We start from the raw sequence: 19,734 nt of genomic DNA, 5'->3' as shown, positions 1-19,734 counted from the left end.
CATCCTTCATACCAAAATAGTCTAGATTCTAGCCTCAAAGTAGATAAGCATTTATCTGAGGAAGAGACATACTTTAAAAAAAAAATTTCTTCCATCTGTCTTAACTCTTTTATTGCATTGTTTTCTGTTTTTTTTCAAAACTTTTCAAGTATTTTTAGCCTGAGAGGATGCTCGAAATGGAAAACCTTCCCTTTCCTAGGGAGAAGATAGTGAGCCAAACCACATATCATCTTGAACAGATCTGAAATAAAAAATTTAGAAATACACGATTTCCAGAAATGTTGAAGACTGGGAAAATGTATTCCATTTGAGTTTTATTTTTTCCCTCAAACAGATGAAAACATAAAAAATAAGTATTTGTTTTGGAAGCATGGTTTGGAAGACAAAATTTGGCGTTACTCTTTTTAGAGTAGCAAATCAATTATGTATAATAGTTTTTATGCAGTGTTGTTAGATATGTTAAGATAAATGTTTTCAGACAGCATTTATGTGTTATTAGTTAGTATATAAGTGTATGTTCTTTGCTTTTGAACAATGAGAAATTGAGCTACTGTTATTGGAATTTCATTGACTTCTGAAATATCTTTTGCCTCTTGCCTTTTTGATTCTCTCATTTTATTTTTATTTGCAAATAAAAGCATGATCAAAAAAGGAAAACTATGGCAGAACACAGAATTAGGAAAGGGAGAAAAAAAAAGTCTTGAGGTGAAACTTGCTTCTACAAAAGGAGTGGTGGCATAAAAATTCTTTAAAAATCTCCTTTTAGATGAAGAAGAAGGCTAAAAAAACATTGGTTGAATCAGATGCTGAAGAAGAAAACTACAAAGTTCCAGAATATAAAACAGTAATAAATGTTTCCTCAAAAGACCAGCTCAACATTACACTATCCAAATGTGGACTACAAATGTTGAGTAACTTGGGCACGGTAAGAAAGATTACTTAACAGTGTGACAATTGTTAAATGAATGCTTGCACAGATTATCTTGATGAAGTTTTATTCAGTATATTTGTGGTCTGTATCTATACTTTGTTTTCTAGGCATTTGCTGAAGCAGCTAGTCAAACTTCAGACATCTTCAAAAAAGACAGAGCACCATTTGTGATAATAAATTCTTTAGGACTTCCTATCACTGTCTTACCTAGTGATTCCTTTAGTGTCCTAAATGTTGAATTTGGAGCAAAAGTACTTCATTTAAGAGATGGAGAGAGTTTAAATATGGAATTTGTCAGGACTAAAAACGAGAGTGACCAGTTCACTGCAATGACAACTCTGAGTAGCAAGAGGTTTTACATTCAGATCTGTAAGTTACAAAGTTCATACATCTTCGTTTTTTAAATATTGCATGATGCATAATATTGTATCTTGTAAAGGTCAATAAGTATTGGGAGACTATGTAACATGAAAGGAGTTTTCAGTTGGATTCTATATGCATGGCAGCATTTCAAATCCTGTTTTAGTCTTCACAGCTAAAAGTTACATGTATCATGCTTGTTAATTTTTGTAGCATAAATTTTCTACTATAATAATTTAGTGATGTAATCTTTATTTCACAGTTTTACTGTCATCAAATATTTTTTGTTGTATTCATACATTAATGCAAAATTAAGCTACCCAATTTTTTTTTTTAATTTTTTTTTTTAGAATTCTGAGTCCTGTGTGCATGTGTGTTCATAGCAGAAATTACTCTAAAGAGGGATATTTTAAAGTAAATATTATTTTAAATTATTTAAAATAAAACACAAGTAGAGCTAAAAGTAAAATTTAGCTACTTTTAATGGTGAATGTGTTAACAAATTCAGCTGATTTATTGTAACAATTGACAGTTTTTCAAACCTGATTTTTCAGACTGGTCTTGGCTATAGGATTTATTAGTTGAATAGTTTTCAGTGTATATGATTTGTACCTTGTTACTAAGGCATTACATCTTGTAAACATTTCTCCTTAGACACTCTATTTGCAGTGGCAAAACCACTTAAATATTTGACTGATAGACTCACTTGCTCTTTTTCCTGTGGTGAAAAAGGAATTATTTCTGTTTTTGCAGTAACACTGCAAGCCTGGCATAATAAAACCTAGGGATTGTACTTTTTCATCTCTAATTTTTTTTTTAATAGACTAAGTGATACAGAAAATGTTCTTGGGTGCACATTTCTATCGTTCAAATTTATCTTTATACTTCTTTTGAGTCTTTCCTTTCTCATCTTATAAACTCTAGGTCCACATAATCATTCCACTGTGGAAAAGATTCCATTGACAAAAGTGGGTCGATGTATTTACAGAGTGAGACATGAGGAATCAGGTGTTGAAAGGTCCATTGTCTGCCAAATTGATACTGTTGAAGGAAGCAAGATGATAACTATACGTTCTCCTATTCAAGTAATTATATTGCCATTATTTATTTTTCCATTACTATTTTATTTTTTTAATGGATGAAAATGATCCTGTCATCTTTAAATAAACATTTAGAAAACATATTTCAAACATTTATCTGAACAATTCATGTAACTTTGCTGTTCTGTATTATTAAGGTAGTTTAGAAGAGGTTTTCGGGAATAAAAAGTTTGTTCAAAGTGACACAGACTGGAGTGGGGTGAGGTGGAAAGGGACCACATTTTAGATCAGGATGATTCATTAGTAAGGTTTTTTAATACTAGCTCTAATTTCAGTCTTGTTCAGCTGTTTGATTTGTATGAAGTGATCAAACCCCTCTTAACCTTACCTTGGTTCGGCAAGATATCCTTCTATCAGTTTGTTTGGTTGTTTCATCTTGTACCATTGATACATGAATTTCAAATTCAGTACCAAGTCAGCTGAAGAGTGAGCCCTTTGAGCATATGTCTTTTTTGATTGATCTTGTATAGTTTACAAGTATAGAGATGGTCCAGAAGTTATACTTCTATAGCGGTTTGTGTCCCTGTAACATTTCACTTGCTGCTTTTGCCCAGAGCGATTTATGATGTAGTTAATAACCTGATTTACTTTATTCTTCCCTAAATGAATTTTTTTCCAGAGCTAATAATGCCATTAAATTAATTCTGAAATAAAAAAATGTTTGCAAAGAACAAGAGAGCTATATGCCCCCCCAAATTATACAGGGTGTTGATGGTTTTAACCTTAAATAAATATTTTACTTCCCCTGTGTTTTCTGCCATATGGATTTTGACGCACACACCAATGTCTGTAATATATTTAAGAGAAAATTATTTGGGAACTTATTATGTAGTTCATATTTATTTGTCTTTGGTTTTACAGGGCTTTATGTTGTCCTTGAAAATAATTTTGCAGCAAATGTATTTCATAATAATATTAATTTCATAATTAAAATGCAGTTTTAAACTGCACAACCAAATCATTTAAGGATGTTTACTGGTATTACAGACAGTTCTTGTGAAGTACCTGACTTTGAATGGTAAATGGGTAAGATGAACATTGAGAGAGTTCTCATTCTGTGCTCTCTTAGACTCAAAACACTTTATCTTTCCAGTTTTCGCTAATGCATATTTTGGATTTTTATTTCACATAGATAAGGAATCATTTTTCAACCCCTTTAAATATTTTTGAGGAAGGAAGATGTTTAGGGACTGCTTCACCAGAAAATGAATTCAACATACCATTGTCCTCTTACAGGTACCTAATTTCATTGTTCTTCTCTCATGTAATGTGTTTGTGTGTTGTTGATTATTGTATCCATACAATACACCAAGAAAAAATGTTTTTTCTTGCTGCCTAATAGTGTAATTAATACTGTACTATCATTGCTGGGTAGGATCTTCTCAGAACATCTAGTTTGAGTTAAACAGAATATTATTTAATTCTTTAATTGGAAGTATTTTGAAATCCATTTTACCAAACAACTTTAATTATCTAAGTTACTTTAAGAATCTGAGCTCAGGTTCTTTTGGAACACAGTGATTGTCATCCATACTGTACAAACTTTTTATCTTAGCAGGATGATATGTAGTGGTGTATTGCATGGTCATTTTAATTTAAAAAGAAAAAAAAAGTAATATTTTGATTTTTGTGATTCCAAAGTAAAAAATAGGAACTAATACATTCCAACTCTATCACAGATGTAGAAAAAGACTTGTTAACCTTAGAAAGACTTGGCTTCCAGCATAGTTATGCTTTTAGTACCTTCAAGCTAACACCCACTTTAAACGGCAAGGAGTTTGAAAATTTATCTGAACTCTCACCAATTTTTAGGCAGAAAGGTTTGCTTTGATTGTTTTTATGGTTATAGAAACTTTTTCCTTCTATTTTCCCCCCAAACACTCTCCTTATTTTATTTAAGAGGACAACTGTGTGTCTTTTTCATTATTAAATAAGTTACACTTCACTGTATATAAGTTCATTAATATTTTTAACTCTCTGTATTTTATTTAATAATGTTTAGTGACATTCTGATTCATTGTGCAGGTACATGAGTGAGTTCCACTAGGCAGTCAGGAAAGGAAATAAAAATCTTCAGTCAAGGAGCAGCTGACTTACAAAAGCAGATGCCTTACAAAAGCCACAAGTGTAAATAATCCATAAACTTGATGCTTTATGTGACTGAAAAGAAGGGCACTTTCGGCAGATCTGTTATAGGAGTGAATTGTTTATCCAGACCTTTTGCTTGGAGCAGGAATATAGCAGCACCTGTGAGGGAATTCAGTAGCCTCTTCATAAGAATTGCCAACAGTCCATTCTTTCCAAGGGAAATACGTGGAGGTATGGAACAAAAAAACTCAACTTGTACAATTCCATGAACTTCTAGGGTCCAGACCACCTTTTTCTTCCTCCTTTAAGCAAGGTGAAGGCAGGCAATGAATTACTGTCAGAAATATTTTAGAGGTCAAATAATACTAGAAGGTCAGTGTTGCATAGCAAGTGTTCAAAAAATGTTTTCATTTACAGATCCGTACTGAGTTTGCAACCACTAACCAATGAAAATGGAGTGGATGGAGAATATGATATGTGTGAAGGAATCACATTTGATGAAATTACGAAAAATGTTGACAGTTTATTACAAAGGAAATGCCAGTCTGTGAGGTCAACTAACCACTCGCTTGTCATCAATATTGTTCCTGTAAAAGACACGTTGACATCTTCATTATGTACAGAAGATCAATGGGATTTTCCATATGTTGTTCATTTATGGCCTTCTGTTCTTCTCCGCAATCTTCTTCCTTATCAAATAACTTATTCTGTGGAGGTAATTATTTCATGTTTAATTTTCTTGTGATGTTTCCCACCTATGATATTAAACTGATCATCTGGTAGAAATATGTTTATAAATGAATATTGAAAGAATGGGCTTCTGTTAGAGCATTTGTGAGACAAGTTTAGAGATCATGTAAGGGTGAGTCTGTATCTACAGAAATGAAATGGTACCAGAATGTGAGAAGTGGTGTTACTAATCGTTAGTACTAGGTCATACTTTAGATACATATGCGAACTAAAGCACTGTACAAGTTTAGCCATGTGAAGGAGTCACTTTCTGTTGCTCAGCTGCAGATTGAGCCTAATTAAGCAGTGTAGGTTTTGCTGTGAGTTATGGTCAGCCTGCAGTAGCATTACATGTGCTGTCACCTACTTTTAGCAGTAGCATGTTTTCACAGGCCTGCCTTTTTGTCAGGCATGGCTTGAATAGCAGCCTGGTGCCAGTCTATATATTCTTTTCAGATTAAATTAAACAATAAGGTGCACTTTGACTGTTAATAAGCATTTGTTCTAGGGCCAGATGAGAGCTGTTCTTAAGTAAAATGCCTGAAACATGTACAGTGTGGACATTGGTTCCTCAGCACTAATTGTTTCATTCTGTGTATTTGCTGTGTATGTGTCCTGCTGCTTACTGATGCAGACTTAGGATAACAGAAATATAGGTGGGAGACACTAACTTTTTTTTTTTTTCAGGTGGTCTTCATATTTAGTGTTTGGACTCAAATAGTAGAATTTAATAATAAAATATTGTCATAAACGCACAATTACTGGAGATAGGGGCTCTGGCCTCTACCAACTGTATGGAAATATCAGGATTTTTTTCTGTATGTCTCTTACAAATTTAATTATAGTGAAAGAAATACTGAGTTCAGGAAATCTGTCATTTAATCATGCTTTTATATTTGAATTTGTTGACAGATTTGTGTGTATGTGTGTTCATGACCATGCATAGTGGGTGGTGTTTTTACTATAAAATGTATTAAGATAGACTTTTAAGAATGTAACATAGTTAAATAGAATAATAAACATTTAAAAATGTGGCCTATCTTAATTTTCCAAGCTAACTAGAAAATAAAAGTTGATACTAATTTTTATTGTGACTCAAATGTACACTGTTTGGGGTTTTTTTTAAAGGGAAATGGGAACAAATATGACACTCTGGAAGAAGGATGTTCTGCCCAGATTCATAATGCAGTCTTGGATCAAACAAAACTAGATTTGCAGTTGCTTAACTATCTTGATCAAAACTGGAAAAGCGAGTACCATATAAAAAGCAACCTGCCAGATATAACCTTCACGACGTTTTACTGCATCACAGAGTTGGATAAGACCGAACTTGATATTGCTTTCCATGTGACTTACACAACTGGGCAGATGATTATAGCAATTCACAGTCCGTACTGGATGGTGAATAAAACCGGTCGAATGTTGCAATACAAAGCTGATGGTATTCACCGCAAGCATCCTCCGGATTACAAAAAGCCGCTCCTTTTTTCTTTCCAGCCCAAAAACTTCTTCCAAAACAACAAGGTATTATATTTTGTAAAACATGACAGCTCTGTACTCCTGTATGTTGTTGTGTGAAAGCATTTTTACACTGTAAAAGTATCTGCACTATGCTGTACTCTGTAAAGGGCATACTATATCCCTGTCTGAAGACAAATATTTTAAATAAGTGTTTTGTCAGATATGCTTGAGATGGGAAGTTTACAGTATTAAATGTTATATTAAGAGAGATTCTTGTCTTTGAGAGGAATAAAATTTATTGAGAAGTGTTTAATAAATAAAATAATTTCCTGTATTCCTAGTAAACTGCATCTATAAAGGTTCTTATTCTAAAACAGACATTGAAGTTGTGTGGGAAATGTAAAGCTGTGGTACTTGAAAAATGGATACTTGCAGTGTTCTTAGGCAGATTGAGTCTGAATTGGTAGTAAGCTAACATTAAGATGCAGTTTACCTTTGGAGCCTGCTATGTGAGTTTTCAATGCTGAGTGTCACTGACAGATGAATCATATGAGAGAGATTACAAGACTATGGCGATTTACCTTTGATATTTTAATTCTGACAAGTTTTGGAAAGGATTCTTATGTGGTTGCTTCCTCTGGAGTATCTTACAGTTAAAATGCTTAGTCTACATAGCTTATAACTAAGGGTGGTAGAAAATATCTTTCTGAGATGATACTGGCAATTGTTATGTCTTGACCTTTTAATAGAAACACCAGTATTTCAGTAAACACTTACATTTATGTTTATATATATGCATACTTTATATATGATTTTAAATGTTGTCACTGTCTGTAAACTGGAAGTTAATTCAGGATGCTTCTTCACAGGTGCAGCTTATGGTAACTGACAGTGAACTGTCTGATCAGTTTTCACTGGACACTGTTGGAAGTCATGGTTCCGTGAAATGCAAGAGTCATAAAAAGGAATATCAAGTGAGTTAAATTCATTTTTCAATTTCATTACTTTCAGGAGATATGAACAAGGTAAGAAAATAGCAGCGTGCTTCTAACAATGTCTTTCTATTCACAGGTTGGTGTCACCATACACAACAGCAGTTTTAATATTACTAGAATTGTAACTTTCACTCCGTTTTTTATGATCTCAAACAGAAGCAAATACACTTTGGAAGTAGCTGAAGAAGGCCAGGAAAAGTGGATTCCTATTGTTTTGCAACAGGTAAACTTATAAAGGAAGCTATTCCATGTTGTTTCTCTAAGGAAAAAAAAAGATGGTTTGAACATTCACAGGTGGAAAATAGAAGCCATGTGTTCAGTGACAGTGTCTGAACACGTGTTATTTCAATGAATAATCTGTGTCCTGTTACCTTTTCTCAGTGTTTCTTCAGGGCATATTGTAAAGCTGGTTTACGTTGCAAGTGGAATGTTTTCTCTGTTACCTGCATCATAAATAGCATGAGAAAGACACCTGTACTGTTACTATATTATTTCTCTCTGCAATGGCACTGGAAGTCCTGTTTGGTTTTTGCAGTGGTTTGGCTGACCAGGTACATGTCATGCCACTATCATACAGGAAGAAATCTCATGTGGATCAGTTCAGATAGCTCCAAACTGTTCTTCTGGGACTAGTCTCACTGCTGGTTTTTAGTGCTTACTGCATCCTTTCTAGAGAGGGATCACTGGTCCCTGGGCTGTGTGGTGTGGAAATTGCTTTTGGGCTTTTGACTGCTGCAGACTAGGTGTGCAGTTTGGTTGTTCGCACAGCAGTATCCCATTAATTACATTTTGCATGTGCTTTGAGGCCATCATGCCTTCCTTGAGGACATGGAGGAAAAGCAACTTCTGTTTGGGGTAGTGGTGGAGGTCTGTGAAGGCTGAAAATGATCCATACTGCCTGCTGGGAAGAGTGAAATCTCTCTCCATCCCTTCCAATAAGTCATGAAAAGAGTATATGCAAAACAGAGACAGAGTTTAGCATAACACATAGTATGGTTGGAGGCCCTCTCACTTTTCTTTAGCATTATAGATACTCCAAATGGTTACCAAAAATGCTTGTAAACTTAAATACCAACATTAAAAGAATACTTTAAATCACATTCATAACCATACCGGTTTGTTAGCTTAAACACATGCCTCTTAAGTGTGCATTTTATCTTTAATGATCCTGGAAAAAATACCATTTAAATACCGTTGTTTCAATTTATGAAATCGATACTACTTTGCTTGTTTCTTCTTGCCATTGTTCTGTTGTGATTTTTGTTAAGCTGTACACAATGATGTTTGGATCTTAAAGTGTTTAAATCAGTTCAGCTTCTCATACATTATTTTCAAAAAGGTTTGTTTGATTCTACTTAATAAGATACTGTTTGCCATAAGCTGACACACTTGTTCTGTTTCCTACTATTATTATCATCACAGAACCACAGAACAATTGGGGTTGGAGTAGACCTGTGGAGATCATCTAGTCCAACCGCTCTGCTAAAGCAGGTTCACCCAGAGCTGGTTGCACAGGAACACATCCAGGCAGGTTTTGAATGTCTCCAGAGAAGGAGACTCCACAACCTTTCTGGGCAGCCTGTTCCAGTGTTCTGTCACCCTCAAAGTAATGAAGTTTCTTCTCATATTGAGAAGAAACTTCCTGTGTTGCAGTTTCTTCCTACTGCCCCTCACCTTGTCCTTGAACACCACTGAAAGGAATCTGATCCTATCCTCTTGATGCCCACCCTGAAGATATTTCTAAGCATAGATGAGATCCACTCCCAGTCTTCTCTTCTTTGGGCTGAACAGACCCAGCTCTCTCAGCCTTTCCTTGGAAAAAAGGTGCTCCTGTCCTCTAATCATCTTTGGAGCTCTTAGAACTGTCGTAAGACTCTGACTCTACATAGTTTTTTGGGTTCTGAACATGCATGATCCCTCATGTATTTTGTTGATAAAGCTCTGAAATGACACTGGTTCATATGTAGTGGCATATGTAGTGACTTCATATACTGGGAAAATACAGTCAGATTTTATTACTTCTCAGTGTTTTGTGGTTTATATTTGATATAGAGTTATTAGAATAAATAGAATTATTTTACAGGAACTTGTGAAATTTTCTGCAAAAAGTATTCTAAGGCAATAGTTTTGAAAGTTCGAATACACTGCTACATTTATTATCTGCAGTTTTCCTGTGGCTGTTTTATTGATATGCTTACAGAATTTTCTAGCATGTCCCACAAATGTAATTGTTTCTCAGGTGTTCCATAATTGTATTAATTGATCTCCTTTCAGTTATCAAGTATCAAAGGAAGACTTGCAGATTTTAGAATTGCTCCTAATATCTTTTGAAAGATTAGATATGTCACTTTATCAAATGGAGTAATAGAGCTCAACAGAGGAATCCATATCCCCTCCTAAATTGTTCCAAACTTCACTCCAAAAATTGTTTGCCTTTCCACATTCTGTTGATAATTTCTCTTTTGATAAGCAGTATCTAAAAATCTGAGTTGTGACAGTTAAGTCTGCCGAGGTTATTCATTTGTAACCCAGTTGCTCAATACAGTATGTTTCTTATCTCTTCTAAATCTAGGTAGAGTCCAGACAGTATTGATCTATCTTTGGGTGGGCAGGATAGATTTCCAGAAACAAGTTTCCATCTGATCCTGTTCTTGAGATATAGAACTCTGCTATCCAGCTTACCTAGATTTTTTGTAATTAATGCCTGTAAATTTTTTGGTACTTCTCACTTTGGTCTTTTATGTTAGGTAGCTCTTAAAAAAATACAGCAAGCTTTTTGAAATGTTAATTCATATCTCAACTTGCTCTCCTCTCTCCCATTCTGCGTTTGTCATTTTAAGTTGAGCAGAGTCTTTCCTGCTGCTTTTTTATTTGCTCTTCTTTCCTAGTGACAGCCTGTCGTCTTGGGGAAAAAAAAAATCCTTGTGTGGAACCTGTCTCCTCTTGGACATGTTCTCTGGAATGCAGTCTATCTATATAAAACTTTATTGTCTGTTTTTAGAAAAATCCGTTGTTCTTCAACGGTTGTAATAAAAATTGTTGGTCAGTGATTAGTATGAAATGGCTTGCCAAGGACAATCCTTCAAAGTAGGTATAGCGCAAGACAGCTAACCAATGTATATCCTTAGAGAAACAAAGAAAGGAAGAAAGGCAACATTGCTGAAGGGTGTGCAGAAGACCACTTCTAACTGTAAATTAAAGGTCCTATTATGGAACAGAGATTGATGTATAAATATAATAGCTAGTGACAAATTTTGCAAGTCTGTGACAAAACATTGGGAAACACCTTCATTTTGTGGCACATTCTGTGGCTAAAGACTAATGCAAAAATTTACTTTTCACTTCTCTGTTGTTCAATCTGTTACTTCTTGTTTAGCCAATCTTTTAAAATTATTTTGGCTTTGATTTCAAACTTCCGTTTACTGTTGACTGATTCTCCTTGAATTTCCATTGAGCTCTCTTAATTTCCATGTTGAGACTTACTGTATTTTTGCTGGTTTACAACGCAATTTAAGTTTTCTTTGTCTGTAGGATATGTTGCTATAGATAACATCTTCAGTCTTGCTGTTTAACTATATTTTTTTCCTTTGTCTTCCTGCTTCCTGTGGTGTGAGAAACAATGGGAAAGGGAACTTAGTGGTATGGTAAGTTGGTGAACTAGTCTTTCACCATTGAAGATTTTAATTCTAGGATTCAGATGCAATTAAATATAAACATCCCATTTCTTAACCTATGTTGGAAAAAGATGCTCCTGATGTTTTGCATGTTGCAGGTGAACAGTTTTGAATACAGGAAAACTAGTCTATCTAGACAGACTTCGGCTCTTGCTGGTTGAGAGTTATTGTTTATCATAGGTTTTGCCTGTGGCAGAACTCTTTTAATTAGTTGGAAACTTTTCATTAGTTACAATTAAAACTTTTGTCTTCCCTGCCTGTTGTCTTACCTATATGGTGTGTACGCTATTGAAGAGAGATTGTCTGTGGGATTTTCAAACCCAGAACGGTTATGATTTCAATTGTGGGTGTGAATAGTGGAACATGCTCTCCGATTTAGCTCCCTAATGCTTCATATATTATTTCTACGTATTATATACCTACAGATATGCGTGGTTATATATGTGTGTGTGTATATATATATAATGTATTTTAAAAGAACAACTAGTAAGCTGATGTCCTGTATGCTCAAGTTACTATGGGATGTATTTGTGCTGATATCCCTTTTTTCACTGATTGTCACTGTCAGATGGACTTGTAATTTATACTTGTTTGACAAGAGGTCTGTTAATGAAAGAATGGTTTTGTCTTTTTTTTTTTTCCATTTTGCCCTCCGTTTGCTCCTCCGTTTCCCATTTTCTTTTGTAACGAGCTTGGCCATTTCTGTGTTGTAGCCATGCTCAGCTTTACACTCTGGATTTCTTTTACATTATCCATTTTATATCTATTTATTTGTGTGCATATGAAGTCTTAAGGTTTTCACTTTTAGCTCCTTAACTCTTCAGTTTCCTCACTGTAGTCTGAATAATTTCTGACTTCCTTGTAATTTATTGTGGTCAGGTAATTAGTTACTTTTAAGTTTCTTAATAGAGTTTCTGATCTAACTCACTACACTTTTTGGTAGAATTTGAGTAGATCAACTTTGGGCTAAAGCAAATACCATTTAATATCTAGCTTGTTATCTGACTTGAAAATATCTGATTTTTTTTTTTTCTAGTGCATTCCCTTTTGGCCTGAAAGTGATGCCAACAAACTTCTTGTTAGAGTTGAAAATTCTAATCTCCCACCAAAGAAAATAAATTTTGATAAGCAAGAAAACTGTCTGCTACTGCATTTGGACAACAAGGTAAATGGTTGCCTTCAGAAAATAGGTAGAAAAAAATGTAAATAACTTTGATTTCTGTTCTCAAAACTTTGTCTTCCCATACAATGAAGTATTGAAAAATCTTAGCTGGGGAAAAGATTATATATATGCAAGTGTATTATTGTCATTCTCATTGTACACACAGATATAAGTAGGTGTTTCGTTTTAAGCACTTCTCTGCAAAGGAGATCTATGGAAGATAAAACACAGATTGTTTTGCTAATGTTCTCTAGCTGAGGCTGAAAAGTATTTGCATTAGTTCTAAAGTAACACTAAGTTACTTTGAAAAGTAACTTTGACTCCACTACATTTACTTCTATGTTACATATAGATTCTCTAGCAGTAGTTTTTAAATATGAGTGTTTTAACACTAGAATGTTTTGGAGGGCATTAATGAGTATAAATGATTCAAGGAAGATTACTACCAGTCTAAATTTTCACAGTACAGAACTCCTGAGTTTTGATTACAAAGTGCAAAGCCTGTTACCTAGTAGCTGGATCAGGAAAGTATTTTAAAATTATGTTAAAACAGGTTGCTTGTTTGACTGTTTGAGGGTTTTATCTTATGAGAGTAAAGGTTTTCTGAAATACTTAAATTACTTTTTTTTTTTTTTTTTTTTTTTTTACTATAAATTTATTCCACTGCTATTTACTTTATAATTTTTACATTTGATAGCTTGGAGGAATTACAGTGGATGTAAACCTGACTGAACACTCTACAGTGATTACCTTTTCCAATTACCATGATGGTGCAGCTCCATTTCTGTTGATAAACCATACTAAAGAGGAAATTATTGAGTATGGACAAAGGTATGTAAAATGAGTTTTAGTGTGAATGTCTGCATGGAAACAGGTGAACTCTTATTTCATGTATTATAAGCATGCCTATTTTGAAAAGAAGGCTATTTTTAAAGAAATGGCTGTAAAAAATCTGTTTTATAAATTGAAGGAATTATGGGTAACAGAGCAGGTTTAGATGGTGACAGGTGCCTGTTTCTATAAGTAAAAAAGCTGTTTTGTGGTCTCTCTTTATATGAACTTTGTGGATTTGCCCTCTACATTCCTTTGTATTTGTGGTGAGGCAAAGGATGTGCTTGGCTTTTCTGGAATAGTGTAGGTGCTAACTGTGCAGAATAATTAACAAATGACTTGTAAGCAGATTTGATACTTGTACTGTTTTGTCGTATTTAGTTGAGATTCGGTTGAAAGAATAGGTTAAAAAGTTATGTGAGAGATGAGGGAGCAGACTGAAAAATGGATAGGTAGTTACATAAATTTTGTGAAGCCAGACCGAAACTAAAGTTATTTTAACATATACGAATTATCTGCAATCAGTGAAAATTTTGCTCTGCATCTGCATGCAACTACACTGGTTCTGTTCTGAAGCTGGAATGTCTTTGTAAGGCTTTTCTACTGTATCCAGGTACTGTGCAGTGCTGAAAAGTGTAAACATAGCTACAGCATTCTTGACTTGTTTCTTTTTGAAAGCATAACAGCCTTTACCATTTTTTCCTTTTAGTTGATCAGAGCAGTGTTGTTTAAAGATTTTGGCTTGAAAAGTGAACGCTGCTCAGCAAACTAAGGTTGTAGCTGTATGCTTATGTTAGTCTGAAGAATGCAGTCCATTGCTTGCTTTCGTTTTTATTTGTAAAGATTAGTGATTTTTATCTTTTTAGATGGCTTTTGGGCATTCTTAGTGTAAATTTAATAAGTATGTATGTAACTTGTAATGAACAATGTAGAGTAGAGTAGAATAGAGTATTTCACTTAGAAGGGACCTACAATGATCACCTAGTTCCAACTGTCTGGCCAATTCAGCACCAACCAGAAAGTTAAATATTGTCCAAATGCCTTTAAACAGTGACAGGTGTGGGGCATCATTCATCTCTCTAGGAAGCCTGTTTCAGTGTTTGACCACCTTCTCCGTAAAAAAAAAAAAAAAACAAAAAAAACCAACTGCTTTCTGTTGTCCAGTCTAAACCTTCCCTAGCGCGGCTTTAAACCTTTCCCAAACAAGTATTTAAAAATCTACTGTGTATACTTTATTTTTCAAGTATACATATCTATTTTGAAGTATAAATACTGGTTTTATTATTGTTTTGAGAACTTTGTGGGCGTGTTTTTTCATGCACATTGTTGCTTTAAGCTTTCCTTTTCATTATTTGAAAAAGTTATTGAAGTATTCTTTTTGAAATGCTAGAATGCAAAAGCCATATAAAATAAAATATTATATTCATAAATTTTCATTGATATTTTAATTTAATGTTACTTTGTTCTAGCTCCATCAGTGAACTGGAAGACTGTCTTCAGCCAAATAAGGCAGTACTGTACACTTGGGCAGACCCAGCAGGATCTAGAAAGTTGAAATGGAAATGTGGAAATCGAACTGAGGAAATTACACCAAAAGAGGTACGGTTATCTAAATCTTCTTTTAATGCTGTCTAATTTATTGTCCTGATCATCAGTGTACATATGAAATTCCGTATGTAATGAGTATAATCAGCAATCTCGTTTATGGGGTTCGAACACAGAACAGTAACAACACTCTGTTTGCTGCAGCTTGGCTTGTGCCAATAAGCATTGTCTTCAGTTCGAAAGTGTGTCTGTGAGAGCTGCTGTAAAACTTATTGTTTTCCTGGACCTATAAGAATGCTTTCTATTGTTGTTCATGCTGCTAAGACTTTTGCATTTTCTTGTGGGGTAGAATGATGAGTAGAGTTGTAACAACTTTTCCTGTCTTGTTCGTAGGACAAAATGGAAATACTCAGCCTGGATTGTAGAAAAGTGGTCTATTTAGTGTCATTTTTTGAAGGTTTGCAGCGTATTGTCCTAATCACTGAGGATGAGAAGGTATTTAAATTGGCATATGAAAGTGTAAAAGCAGAACTAGCAGAACAAGAAATTATTCTATCTTTGCAAGATGTTGGAATTTCGTTGGTTAATAATTACACAAAGCAAGAGGTGTCTTACATTGGAATTACGAGGTAACGTATTTTGTGTGCCAACAGTTTATAATGTTTAAGCTCAGATGTTTTCACTAACTGAATTTCATTTTGGGTGCAATGCAAGAAGGTCTAAACGATTGTTTTCCTGTTGTAGTAAGAAATGTTTTTCACTATGTTTTATACTAACGTATATGCTTTCTGTATTTGGGTGTATGTGTTTTTGCAACACGTAATTGTAACTCTGTGTGGCAAACTGCCCAGTACATTGAACAGAAGTATTTCCTGTCCATGTAGTTTAGGGGGTGGTAATAGAGTTTTAGGACTGTGGGTAGCTTGTGTCAGTGGAATTTTCTCTCTTTGTTACAGAAACAAGTTGCTGAATTCTGTGTTGAAATTTCTGATGTAGTAACAGCTTGTAGTTCTTTTGAGATTGAGAAATGATGGTGACTCCAAGGCTCTAGTACTTTAGGTTTTCTGCTATAAGATTTCAGAGGGAAGCAGAAAAGAAACTATGTAATGCTTAAGAAATGTGTACTATCATGTATTCACACAGGAGCTTTTTAGAATGCTCAAGGGACACTTGTGTATCAGTGCTGTAATTTACATGCTTCCATATACTCATAGCTGTGAGGTTGCTAGGTTGAGATTTTTTTTTCCTCTTGATTAGTTCTTAGCACTGCACTGCCAAACAAACAAAAAAAAACTACACATACAGGTAAACTTGATGTATTCACATCTGTCATTCACAAAGAAAATCCCAATGCTTACCCTCACCTGAGAAACTGGGCTCTGATAACTATCTAGGCAGTGGAAACACTATTGAAAAGTGGTAGCTAATTGTCTAGATTCAAAGTAGTGTTTAGATTTCACCAAATCAGTGATTTTTGGAAGCAGTTATCCATAGTCAGTAGTCTAACAATGCTTATAGTTGGTGTTGTTTTCTTGTTAAAACCCTGAGTTGATTTCAAACTCATGAGAGCTCTGTCTGAGGGTGTGAGATGATTCCTTGGGTACAGTGAAAAAACCCTTGTTATCTGTAATGTTCCCATTTGTGAATGCCTTGTTATAAAAAGAACAGAAAAGGCAGTTTGTATCTTACTTGATGCAGAAAAAAGTTTCATCATGCCAGTTCTGAGATGACAGCACAGTGGGGGAGAAATGTGAGAGAGGGAAAAAAGAAAAGGAAAACTCACAGTAACTTCAAGTTGGTACTCTGTTTTATAGCAGTTGTTTTGCTCTTTAGCTTGCCTTTTTTTGGTGGTTCTGCAATTGATGTATCTGAGCACAGATGCAGGTGTATTGGATTAGGGCACTGTGTCTGAAAAGCAATGTGTTTGCGGGCTATAGAGTAACTTGTGGAAATACCTTCCCCCTGGCTGATAGTTTTGGCTTATGCCCTGTGATATGCCTTCTGTTTGACTGTAAGGTGAAATCAGACATGTAAGCTTCTCATAGAAGCAGTGGAATTAAGCAGAAAAGAATCTGGTGCTTGTTATTATTATTTTTTATTATTATTATTATTTTGTTGCTTGATTAATAATAAAAATAAGGGACAAAAGAAAATTACTTATTTTGGGATACCATTAAAAAAAAATCCCCACATACACACACAAAATCCAAAAATGAAACAAACAAAAATCCCAAACCAAACAAAAACACAAGCAAAAACCAAAAAAAATCACTAAAAACCAAACACCCCCAAAAAACAACCCCCCACCATAAATCATATATTGGTTTACAACAAAAGAGTGAAGAAACTAGCTATCAAAAGTACAGGTAATTCAGGAGGCATTTCATATTGACTTGAAGAATTTCTCAATTTTGAGCGAATTCAGGTATGCCAAAATACATACAGGGGTGTATGGAGATTGTAGAATAATGAATGCCAGTGCTGGTGCAGCTGAGCTTTCTGATTAAGTATCCTCAGATAACCATCTTCATCCAAGTGGGGAGTTATACAGATTTGCTGTTCACTTCTCTTTTTGGCATTATATTGAAGAGACTGGCTTTCTACTTAGTACCAGGAAGGCAGTGGGTGATGTGGGTCACTTTTATTTACTGCAGTACTGCTTTATGATGTGGCTGCTCATTCTGAGAGAGCCATACTACGGTGGGCAAAACTTTTTTTTGAAACAGCTAATCCTTCTTTCTTGCTCCTTTGTTTTGTTTTCAAAGTTCTGATGTGGTTTGGGAGACGAAACCCAAGAAGAAATCAAGATGGAGACCAATGAGTGTTAAGCAGACTGATAAATTAGAGCAAGAATTCAAAGAGTACAGCGAGCTAAGCCCTTCAGAAAATAAGATTGTTGAGTTGGAATCAAATGTTTTGGTAATACTGATATTTCTCTAATTTTGTTGTTTACATGTAAATACACAAAAAAAGATCATTTATCGATTTTGCTATCTTTGAAGAAACTTCCAGTGAAAATTTTAGATGATTGATTTGCCTAATCCATTTGAAAACACTAGCTAGAAAAGCAACCTTTGGGAAAAAAAATCCATAGACATTTGAAACCTTGCTACAGAGTTCTTGCTGTTAGCCTCTAACTTAGAAATTGAAGTGTAATATTTTTGCAGGTTATGAGACTAAATAGGCATAAAACTACTGTAAAAAAGCTTTATATTTGGTTCATTTGTTATACCAGGGAGGTGGTCAGGATGTTAGTTTGAGATTTGTTTGTTTTAGTACAAAACCTTGTATTTTTCAAGTGCCTTATTGTGGGATAATTCAACTGTGTCATTCAACTGCATACATATGAAAAAATCATTCCAGGAATTATTCTGGAATGTAGAAGCATATTATGATCCAAATGCTGCTGCCCTTGCTACTCATGAGAAATGTGTTGTAGGTAAATGAATATGGTATAGGTAAATGAGCTTTTTTTTTCCTCAGTCATAGACTCTAGAACGCCATGTATTAAACACTAGTAATCCCCCAAATAATTCGTATTTTGTAGCTTTACTTCTATTGAAATTTATTACAAAAGCTGCAACGCTTTTACTGCTAAGCTATCTTTAAAATGGTAGTGAACAGTGTAAATTGTAAAGTATATTATATAAAACAATCTTTTGAAACACACAGCATACCAAATTTTCTTTGATAATACAATAGGTATGTTTAACCCCTAATGGAATGAACATGAAAATTCAACAACCAAATGAGATTCCTATCAGAAGGAATTATCTGCCAGCTTTAAAAGTAGAATACAGTTCATCTGCACATCAGAAGTCTTTCAGAATTCAAATTTACAGGATACAGGTGAGTCTTGTCAAAAAAAACCCCTGTGAGTTATTTGTTAAGAAAAAGTGACTTTTATGGAAACTTGGATTTATTTTTACAATTATTTGGATTTGTTATGTTTTGCATTTAAGTATACTCATTACCTTCTACATCGGTTTTTCTCAGTCTTCAGAAATACTACTTAAATGTTGCTGGGGGAAAAAAAAAAAAGGCAAAACCAAACCAACAACAAAAAACCCAAACAAAATAAAGCACGAGACAACTATGACATGAGACAACATTTACGATTCTTCTCCCATGCTTTTGCTTTTGGCTTTTCTTACCACCAACCAAAAAAAAAGTAAAATTAGTTGTCTTGCATATGTTCAAGTTTTTCAAAACAAATCCTTTGCAAAAATTCTGCATAGCATTGATCTGTGCTAACTTATAAAAGCTTTTATAGACTATTTGGGTTGGATTATTTCATTTTGAAAATAGAGGTATTTTGAACCACAACAGCAGGATTTTTTTTCTGCTTTTTAATTGTTGGAATGCTATAGGTAATGTTCATATTTCCTGTGTGTGTCCTGATTTTAAAATATTTCACTATTGAAAAGCTAATGTTCTGTGCCTTGTCCTGTCCTTACCACTATTAGATACAAAACCAGATTCCTGGAGCCATATTTCCCTTTGTGTTCTATCCTATTAAACCTCCAAAGTCCATCACCTTGGATTCAGGTTTGTTGTTCTAGTTTAACGTAATCCTTACTTCTAAAATGACTAGATAACTTTTTTTTTTTTTTTTGTACTGAAGTTAACCATATTACTTTCATTAGATGAAGTCTGTGTAAGCTTACCGACTACAGAGAACACAAATACTAATGTTAGAGATATGGAAGCTTTTTTCTCTACACAGAAGATAAACAGAAAGTCATTTAAAGAGTTAACAGTTAGAAGAAAACACGATTTCTTTCATCCATTGATACCATACCTTTTAAGCACATCTTTCTGGCACACTAATTCAGTACTCTTGGAGAGCATAATGTGG

At 34.4% G+C, this 19,734-nt stretch overlaps 1 protein-coding gene across 3 annotated transcripts in view; it reads left to right on the top strand.

Annotated features, from left to right (window-relative positions):
- VPS13A (vacuolar protein sorting 13 homolog A) overlaps nt 1-19,734 on the top strand; it is a 103,918-nt gene that overhangs the window by 57,948 nt on the left and 26,236 nt on the right. For 2 of the 3 annotated variants that reach the window (XM_065045937.1, XM_065045939.1), the window contains exons 43-58: nt 767-925; nt 1,039-1,300; nt 2,216-2,376; nt 3,524-3,627; nt 4,897-5,194; nt 6,337-6,732; nt 7,539-7,643; nt 7,741-7,887; nt 11,270-11,308; nt 12,375-12,503; nt 13,198-13,331; nt 14,801-14,930; nt 15,270-15,505; nt 17,642-17,795; nt 18,579-18,725; nt 19,343-19,424. In XM_065045937.1, the coding sequence (XP_064902009.1) occupies nt 767-925; nt 1,039-1,300; nt 2,216-2,376; nt 3,524-3,627; nt 4,897-5,194; nt 6,337-6,732; nt 7,539-7,643; nt 7,741-7,887; nt 11,270-11,308; nt 12,375-12,503; nt 13,198-13,331; nt 14,801-14,930; nt 15,270-15,505; nt 17,642-17,795; nt 18,579-18,725; nt 19,343-19,424 (2,683 nt within the window). The remainder of the gene's footprint in view (nt 1-766; nt 926-1,038; nt 1,301-2,215; nt 2,377-3,523; nt 3,628-4,896; nt 5,195-6,336; nt 6,733-7,538; nt 7,644-7,740; nt 7,888-11,269; nt 11,309-12,374; nt 12,504-13,197; nt 13,332-14,800; nt 14,931-15,269; nt 15,506-17,641; nt 17,796-18,578; nt 18,726-19,342; nt 19,425-19,734) is intronic. The other variant, XM_065045938.1, reaches the window with a different exon arrangement.

The sequence above is a fragment of the Columba livia genome, chromosome Z (genome assembly GCF_036013475.1).
Source record: "Columba livia isolate bColLiv1 breed racing homer chromosome Z, bColLiv1.pat.W.v2, whole genome shotgun sequence".
Classification (NCBI taxonomy): domain Eukaryota; kingdom Metazoa; phylum Chordata; class Aves; order Columbiformes; family Columbidae; genus Columba; species Columba livia.
The sequence above is the reverse complement of the archived record's forward strand: the minus strand, read 5'-3'. Positions and strand labels throughout refer to the sequence as shown.